The sequence below is a fragment of the Mastigoproctus giganteus genome, chromosome 9 (genome assembly GCF_048544385.1).
Source record: "Mastigoproctus giganteus isolate SK-2022 chromosome 9, ASM4854438v1, whole genome shotgun sequence".
Lineage (NCBI taxonomy): Eukaryota > Metazoa > Arthropoda > Arachnida > Uropygi > Thelyphonidae > Mastigoproctus > Mastigoproctus giganteus.
In genome coordinates, this window is record NC_143583.1 from 225182620 (window position 1) to 225192468 (window position 9849).

The 9849-nt window shown below is 38.2% G+C and overlaps 1 protein-coding gene across 3 annotated transcripts in view; it reads left to right on the forward strand.

The window, feature by feature from the left end:
- Positions 1-9849, forward strand: part of LOC150081140 (inositol hexakisphosphate kinase 3-like) — a 173945-nt gene extending 164096 nt beyond the window's left edge. For all 3 annotated transcript variants that reach the window (XM_090381358.1, XM_090381357.1, XM_090381360.1), the window contains exon 7: positions 9010-9849. In XM_090381358.1, coding sequence (XP_090237484.1) covers positions 9010-9708 — 699 coding nt within the window. In that variant the 3' untranslated portion in view covers positions 9709-9849. The remainder of the gene's footprint in view (positions 1-9009) is intronic.

Below are 9849 nucleotides of genomic sequence, written 5' to 3' on the forward strand. Positions count from 1 at the left end.
ACCTCGTCCAAATAATGTTTATAACGTTGTCCCGTGTCACGTGAAAACGGCACCATTTCATTTCTAATCCCTGCAACCCCACGGGCTCACATCTGGTGAGTTTGGCTTGGCATACCCAGGGTCCTGAGCTGGATATCATCATTCTTCTCTTTCTTGGTGATTCCCTTCTACTCTCTCTCTCTCTCTCTCTCTCTCTCTCTCTCTCTCTCGGGGTAATTCAGAATTTTTTTTTTTTTTTTGCTGGTGCAGCATAAGCCGCAGGCTTCCTTATACCATACAGTTAATAATAATAAAAATAATAAAATGTCTGTAGCCTTTAGGAAAAGCAGTGGAGTGTCCATAAGCAAAAACAAGTGAACAATCAAGAAAAAGATGCTTTTGTTATCTGGCTATATGGCTAGGGAAAAGACCAATCTTGCCCACTATTGCAAAATTTTACAATGACTCGTTATTGGTGTTTATAGTGTCCAAACATTTTAAGTTTTCCTACAAGCAATCGCATGATCTCACATTACATATATGCATTACTGTATCCATAGTCTTCTTTCTGTGAATAAACTTGAGTTTAGCAGTTTAGTTTTAACTGACGTCCATCAAGAATATATCCATGATTTATTATTTTTTCTTAGAATAGAAATGTTGCAGAAATGTAGATTTAAGTTTGAATGAAAAGAACAAAATTCTAAGCACTTATAATGCCTTACCTAGTGTAGTCAGCGAGAAGTTGCATTAAAACTCAATGTTTCCTCTCTTTTCTTTAAAGGTTTACTTGTGTATACTTTTAAAGAAAAGAAAATTGCATGACTTAGGAGTGACTGCCAATGACAGTCTGAAAAGGGAAAGAAGCAGAAAGAAAACTTACGGAAGAGGTGCTTGTGATATGGTTCTCAAATGCTAGATTAAAAAAAATCCTATCAGTAAAAATATTCTATATGAAAAGGCAAATGAATTTGCAGATTAACTCTGTAAACAATTGGGCAGCTAAACAGGTGGATGATAAGACACAACATTGTGTACAAAAAACTTTGTGGAGAAAAATCAGATTTGGATACAGGTTCAGCACAAAAAGGGTTGGAAAATACCTTACCTAATTTATTGTAAGAATTTAGTCCTGACTGTATTTTCAACACTGAAGAAACTGATGCTTATTTTAAAGCAGTGATGCCTGAGCATGCTGTGTTATTCAGAAATGAACATTGAACAGCTGGAAAAAAGGAGAAAGAAAGAGTATCTGCCTGTGCTTCTTATGTGTGCAATATTGACAGGCACAATTAAAAAAAAAAAAGAAAGAAAGAAAGAAAATTGTCTTTTTCTAATTGGAAAAAGTAAGCATCCACGTCTTGTTGTTCTTATGTTCTACCAGTTGAACATAAGAACAACACAAATGCACGGATGACATCTCAAATTTTTATCCCTCAAACCTTTTTACTACTTTAGCATTAGTAGGGCATACAATGCAAGAAAGCAAACTTATAGCAACCCTTTGTTCCACTCACCAATCTCATTACCCTTCTCTGTACACGTTCCAGCAGTTCTACATCTTTCCTAAAATGAGTCCTCCAGACCTGTAAACAGTACTCAAGGTGTGACCTGACCATTGCTTTATACAAGGGTACAATCATCCCCTTATCCCTGCTAGCAAAATTCCTCTATATCATTGACAGGACACCATCAGCTACTCTTGCAGCCTTTTTGCACTGCTCAGAAAACTTCATATCTGAGTGCACAGTTACCCCCAGGTCCTTTTCATTCTCCACTACCCTGAGTGTAGTACCACCCAGTTGATACGTTACTCTGGGGTTACTGCTACCCGTATGCAGTGCTTTACATTGTCAATGTTAAATTTCAATTGCCACCTCTCAGCCCATCTGCTCAACTTTCCAGATTCTTTTGCAAGAGTGTAGTATCATTACTCTCATTAACAACCTGCCAACCTTTGTATTGTCTGCAAACTTAGACATTGGTCTGCTACTAGGAGGTCATGTTCAAAGCTGCTAAGTAGATTTTTCTTATTTATTGATTTGAAATTATTGTTTTTCTAAAACTTTTGATTTAAATTTAGTAGTATAACATTATTTTGTGATTTTCTGATTAATTTGGTGTATTTATTCTTTACTCGGCCTTGTAATTGCATAAAAGTATCGGTAAGGGTATCCACGTGTTTGCAACTCCGCTGAACGAGAAGTAGTTTTGCCAAATTTAGCCGCTTGATTGAATATTTTTTACATCGAATTATTTCTGTAAGTAGCTTATAGACCTAGTAAGGATCGTTAGCTCATTCCGAATTGAGACAGCGAGATTTGAAAGTTAATTAATACTTAAGTGTCCGTAGATATAAAGTTCGTAAGTTCCCGCCTTTGTGATACGATAGTTATATACCGTACTAGATAGCGTTAGTTGATCTTCGTTAGCAGTTAAATTGTACTTTTAAATAAATACATATAACGACTTAGATTACAAACGTAACATAATTAATTATATTTAACATAATTAATAACATAACATAATTAATTATAATTAATTAATAGATTAATAGAATCATGACTCAGACCAGAGCAGCAAAGCAAAAGGCTCAAGCTAATGGAAGTGCTGTGGCTCAGAGCAGAACTGAGGGGGGCAGTTGTCCTCTGACTCAGCCTTATAAAATGCACTGTTTGCTTGATGTTTGCAGAGCAATCGGGTACGGGACATGATACTGCCATGGGGGATGTCTTTGTGTGTACGCGATGCAAGGAGTGTATCGATATCAGGCAACAACTCAGCGTTCTTGTGGGCCTATATGAGAGCTGGAAGGACAGGGTGGATGCCCTCGAAGAAACTAAATTGAGGGGCCCATCAAGCTCTCAGCTGCCCACATCAACGCCACAGCTTGCACTTGGGCATCACGTGATACAGAGGCAACCCCCAAGGCAGAATGCGCTGGTCCCAAAGGAACTAGTAGTTGTTGGTGACTCTATTGTCAGGGAAACGGGGAACATGCTTTGTAAAAAGGATAGGTGGAACAGGACCAGGGTATGTCTGCCAGGGGCAAATGTTGATGACGTTGTAGAGCGAATATCATCTTTTAAGGGTACAAAAGGTGATATAGTTGTACATGTTGGAACTAATGATATTAAGAGTAGGAGACCGGCAGAATTACTTAACAAGTACAGGTCACTGTTGAACAAAAGCTGAGAATTAGGCTTGAATTTGAAAGTGTCTGCAATTCTGCGCAGACAGGATAGGGGTGAGTATATGATGAGAGCCTTGTCGATCAATTCGGCCCTGGAAAGATTGTGCAAGGCTCAAAGGGTAGAATTTTTTTCAGCCTGGACTGTACTTGTTAACAGGAGAAATTGCTTCTACAGGGATGGGATACACTTAAATAGAAAGGGTGCAAGAATATTTGCTGATGGTATCCAGGCAATGTTAGGTGGGTCAGAAAACTGCTAGCTTGGGGGGGGGGACAAAGACCAATAGATTCACAGTAGCCACTGGCAGAGGTGAAAGAGATTCTTGCACTGCTTCTATTAGAATGAGCAGAAGCCTGAAAAACAAGATGCATGATATTTCAGAGACTGCTGGGAGCCATCGCGGTACAAGTAAACACATGGGTTGTGTTAGGGTAGCTAAGAATAGAAACAGGTGCAGGTATACTTGCGTGTACACCAATGCTAGGAGTTTAGTAAACAAATTTGATGAATTTGAGGTATTGCTCAAAACATCAAAGGCAGATATTGTTGGGATATCAGAGACGTGGTGTCACACAGATATAAGGGATGCAGAACTGGAATTTGGGGAGTACAACGTCTACAGAAAGGATAAACAGGATAGGAAGGCGGGAGGGGTTATGCTATTAGTTAAGAAACACATAAAAACCAAGGAAGTGAAGCCAGTCGACATCGCTGGACAGTGCAGTTGAGTCAGTTTGGTGTGACATAAGCATTGGGAGATCAAAATTGAGAGTAGGAGTGTGCTATAGGCCTAATGACTCTGATGAGTATAATAAGAAACTGTACAGGGAAATAGAGTGGGCCAGTAAATCAGAGAGTCATATAATGGGAGATTTTAATTTCCCAGATATTGACTGGAATTTGGGGGCTGGTCACTCACACACTAGCAGGGCTTTTGTGGATTTATTGGATGATTGTTTTCTACATCAGCATGTTCGGGAGGCAACTAGAGGGAGTAATACTCTTGATTTGATTATCAGCAGTGATTCTTCATGCATTAAGAATCTGCAGATAAATGAACCACTAGGTGGCAGTGATCACAGTGTGCTGAAGTGGGATTTACTCAAAGAGGTAACTACCATTAGGGGTAAAGAGAAGGGTTATTGCTTCCGTAAAGGTGATTACGATGGACTGAGACAGTATTTAAATTCTATACAGTGGGACCAACTGATGTTGTTACCAACAGCAAATTCAAAATGGGAAGCATTCAAAGAACTTATCTTGGATGCTACTAGGCTTTACATACCAACTAATAAATATTGTTCAAGGTTTAGGCCAAAATGGATGTCAGATGAACTAATGAGGCATATGCCAGAAGCCTATATGTGACACAGAAGCCTATGATAGATACAAGTTGATCTGTAACCAAGTTACAAAGTAGGTTAGGCAGGCGAATGCAGATTACGAAATATCTTTGGCAAGGGATGCAAAGAAAAACAGCAAAGAGTTCTTTACTTATGTAAACTCTAGAAGAAAGGGGATGAATCAGATTGGTCCACTTGATATCGATGGGTCAACTGTTGATGATCCTGCTCAGGTAGCTAACAAACTAAATGAATATTTTGCATCGACATTCACACATGAGAAGTCATTCAGCAAGGGGAATGCCAGAGGTGTATTCAACTCTGGCAGTAAGCTAGAGAATCTTGTAATCTCTGAGAGTAAAGTTGTGGAGAAATTGTTGAAGATAAACACAAGAAAGGCACCCGGAGTGAATGGGATCTATCCAGTTATATTAAAGGAGGCAGCAAAGGAAGTAAGCAAACCCTTAGCCATAATTATGAGAGCTTCCTTGGACTCAGGGGAGGTACCCATAGACTGGACATGTGCAAATGTGACCCCAATTCACAAAGGAGGATCAAAGGCTGATACAAGTAATTATAGACCTGTGAATTTAACTTCTTTTCCCGGAAAATTAATGGAGACACTGGTTAAAGAAGCACTGCAGGATCATCTAGACAAGACTTCAGTTATAGCTCGGACACAGCATGGTTTTGCGAAGGGGAAGTCTTGCCTGACCAATTTGATTGGATACTATGATGCAGTCACAAAAGAACTGGATGCAGGGAATAACTTTGATATTACATACTTGGATCTTAGAAAGGCTTTTGATACTGTTGCACATGGAAGACTGCTGCACAAATTGGAGCAGTTTGGCATTGGAGGCAAATTGCTGCTATGGATAAAGGGGTGGTTGAGGGGGAGAAGACAGAGAGTGGTAATCAATGGACACTGCTCATCATGGACTAATGTTATTAGTGGAGTCCCTCAGGGTTCAGTATTGGGTCCATTACTGTTTTCTGTATTTATAAATGATATTGATGATGGTATATCAAGCTTAATGTCCAAGTTTGCAGATGATACGAAGGTTGGCAGTGTTGTTAAGGACACTACTGACACTATGCTGCTGCAACAGGATCTGGAAAGGTTGAGCAGATGGGCTGAGAGGTGGCAAATGAAGTTTAACATTGACAAATGTAAAGTACTACATATGGGAAACAGCAACCCCAGAGCAATGTATCAACTCAGTGGTAGAGAATGAAAAGGACCTGGGGGGCGGTTGTGCAGGCAGATATGAAGTTCTCTGAGCAGTGCAGACGGGCTGCAAGTGTAGCTCTTGTTGTATTGTCAATGATATATAGGAATTTTTCTAGGAGGTGATTATTCCCTTGTATAAGGCAATGGTCAGACCACACCTAGAGTACTGTATACAGGCCTGGATGCCTCATTTCAAGAAGGATGTAGAGCTGCTGGAACGAGTACAGAGAAGGGCAATAAGATTAGTGAATGGAACAAAGGGTTGCTCTTACGAAGAAAGGCTTAAGTTTTGCAAATTACGGTGTCTTGAGACTAGGAACCAACGAGGTGATCTGATAGAGGTGTATAAAGCCTTGAATGGTTTGAGCATGCTCAATGCTGATGGGATTCTTCCTCTTGCTCAGAATAATCACCTGAGAGGGCATAAATTCAAATTGAGGAAAGACAGATGTAGGGTAGACGTTCAGAAATTTGCCTTTAGCCAGCGGGTATTTATTTGGTTGGTGGAACAGACTTCCATCCCTTGTCGTGGAAGTTGATAGCTTAAATAAGTTTAAGGCTCAGTTGGGCAGGTATTCCGAACGAACAGGGGTGAAGTGGAAGTGGTTATTTTTTTATTTATTTTATTATTTTTTTTTTTTTTTGGCTGATGCTGCATAAGCTTGCTTTCTTGCATCAAATGCCTCTACTAATGCTAACTTTTTGGCATACACAAGATAACTCAGAATAGCCAAAATGGGTTATTTACTCCCATGTATTTTCTACTAAAAAATTTTTAAAAAACACAAAAAACTATACAATGAGTATTCGCATGATGCATACTTTTAATCTGTAAAATTAAAAAAAAGTCGATCCATTCCAGCACATTATCAGGAAATAAATGTATAACTGGATAGATCCCATCCACCCCAGGTGCATTCAACAATTTCTCCTCCACTTTGCTCTCAGTTATTACAAAATCACTTACCTCCCTGTTGGAGTTTGATAAACTTCTGGCATGCCCCTCCTTGAATCACTCTTTGTGTGAATGTAGATGCAGAATACTCATTCAGTTTCTTCAAAAAAGCCTCTAAGGTTGGGAGAGTACATATCCAGAATTTAAAAGAAATACACCAACCGTTTAATTATAATGGTTTAATACTAGAAACTAAAATGTACCAAACGATACTACACTGTAAAATGATATATGCAAAAGACTGATTTACAGGCTCAAAGCACACGTGGTTGACCAGGCATATGCTCAATATTTCTTCCATACGATCCAGAACCGGAAGCAGTTCGAGAGCGTGGAAATATAAACCGCTCGTCTTTTGCCAGGACCGTTCTGGGACCGTAAGTGGCTAGAGAGTTTGTGGATAGGCTCGTCTGAGACGAGCTAGAGAGTTTGTGGATAGGCTCGTCTGAATAGGGACAGGTGTGTTCGATTTCACCCCCTACTAGAATCTGTGGTCCTGGCAAAAGACGAGCGTTTTATATTTCCATGCTCTCGAACCGCTTCCGGTTCTGGATGGTATGGAAGAAATATTGAGCATATGCCTGGTCAACCACGTGTGCTGTGAGCCTCTTACTTAAGGATGTGTTGCTTAAACATCATTGTTGCTGAGAAAGGAGGCGGAAGCCTCCGAAAGCTTCAGTCAATGTTTTATCGCTTTTATCTTTATTGTATTTTAAATATTTTATTTATTTATTTATTTATATTTTATTGTATATTAAAGTTTCATCGTATATTTATTTTGTGAATCAGTCTTTTGCATATATCATTTTACAGTGTAGTATTGTTTGGTACATTTTAGTTTCTGGTATTAAACCATTATAATTAAACGGTTGGTGTATTTGTTTTAAATTCTGGATATCTCATTCAGTTTATCAGCTACCTGAGCATGATCATCAATAGTCAAACCATCTATGTTAAGTGGACCAATCTTATTCAACCCTTTCCTTCTAGAGTTTACATAAGTAAAGAAGTCTTTACTGTTTTTCTTTGCATCCTTTGCTAAAGATTTCTCGTAATCTGCCTTCGCCTGCCAAACCTCCTTTGTGACTTTATTTCAGGCTAGCTTTTATCTTCCATAGGATTCTGTGTCGCCTGATAATTTATATGCATCCCATGCATTTTTCTTCTCTGCCACGAGCCTCATTAATTCATCTGAAATTCATTTAGGCCTAAACTTTGAACAGTATGTCTTTGTTGGTATGAAAAGTCTAGTAGCCTCCAAGATTAAGTCCATGAAGGCTTCCCATCTAGAATTCACCGTTGGTAACATCATCATTTGATCTCACTGTATAGAATTTAAAAACTGTCTGAGACCACTGTAGTCATCTTTATGAAAGCAAAAACCCTTTCCTTTACCCTTCATGGTAGTTACATCTTTAAATAAATTCCACATCAATACACTGTGATCACTTCCATCTAGTGGTTCCTTTATCTGCAAATTCTTTATGCATGAATATTCACTACTGATAATCAGATCAAGAGTATTACTCTTTATCTGATTATCTGATTATATTACTCCCTCTGGTCTCGAACATGCTGTTGTAGAATGCAATCATCCCGTAAATCCACAAAAGCCTTGCTAGTGTGTGAGTGACCAACCCACAAGTTCCAGTCAATATCTGGAAAGTTAAAATCAACTTTTATAAGACATTCTGATTTACTGGACCACTCTATTTCACTGTACAGTTGTGCATTGTACTCATCACATTTATTAGTCCTATAACACACACACCTACTCTCATTTTCCATTTCCTAGTGCTTATGTCACACCACACTGACTCAACATTGCATTGTCCACCAATGTGAATTGGATGCACTTCCTTAGATTTTTTGTTTCTTAACTAACAGCATGACCCCCCCTCCTCCCTTCCTCCCTCCCTCCCTGGCCTGTCTATCCTTTCTTTACACATTGTACTCCCCCAAATTCCAATTCTGCAGTGAATATATGTCTGTATTTATGTTTTTTTATCATATTTGTTTTGTTTTTTAATTTCAACACTGAAATTGGTTGATATATTTTTATATTGTAGTTATGTATGTAGAGTACTATTTATATACTGTATTGGATAATTAATAAAGTAATTAGTAAGATAAACGTTTTAAATTTCATCAAAAAAAAAAAAAAAAAAATCCCTCCATATAATGTTATCTTGTAATCCAAATGTGATCACAATAAGCGGCACTACTGTATTTGTGTTTTGTATGCAATCATAAGCTAATTTCAGTGACAGTTTTTAATTCCTTTTTGATCTGTTATTTTTGCAGGTGTACAACCTAAAATCATGCCGCTTCATCTGTTACAATAAGTATTATGGACGCAGTCTGTCAGTGGACGGCTTCAAACAAGCCCTTCATCACTTTCTTTTTAATGGCAACAGACTTAGAAAAGATATTATCCCAGTGTTGATCAATAATTTGGACCGCCTTTATGCTATTGTACAAAACCTTGACACATTCCGTTTCTTTACTAGTTCGCTTCTTATTATTTATGACGGAAAAGAAACCATGGCAGCAGCATCCCCACTGACACCACCTCTGCCACCATCAGCCATTCACAATGGGAATGGGCTTATAGGCAATACTGAAGAAAATACAACTTTACAACAATCAGATAATTCAAATAAAAATAAAACTGCAGTTGCTTACAATGGTGAAATACACAACTCAAACCAAATATTTGAAAACAGCAATTCTTTTCCTGTTGATGACGATGGCTCAGAAGACTGGCATGTTCAGTTCAGTTCTCATTCATCATATTCAAAACTTACTCCATCTCACTTGGAAAAGGATTATAGCTCTTCACATTGTCACTTAGTGGATGTTAGAATGATTGACTTTGCCCATTCTACTTATAATAAAATGACAAATGCACAAAATATATATACAGGACCTGATGAAGGCTATCTCTTTGGGTTAGAAAATCTTATTGTTCAGCTGAGGTCCATACAACAGGAATATGACTGATTTTATTTTATTAAAAGAAACTGCCCCACCTTTCCACACTTGTATACATCCATTCATTGATGCATTTTTATATTGTTTTTCTGTCTGCAATTCTGTAATAAACCAAATTGAAATGGGAACAGTAAACAAAAATTCATTAAA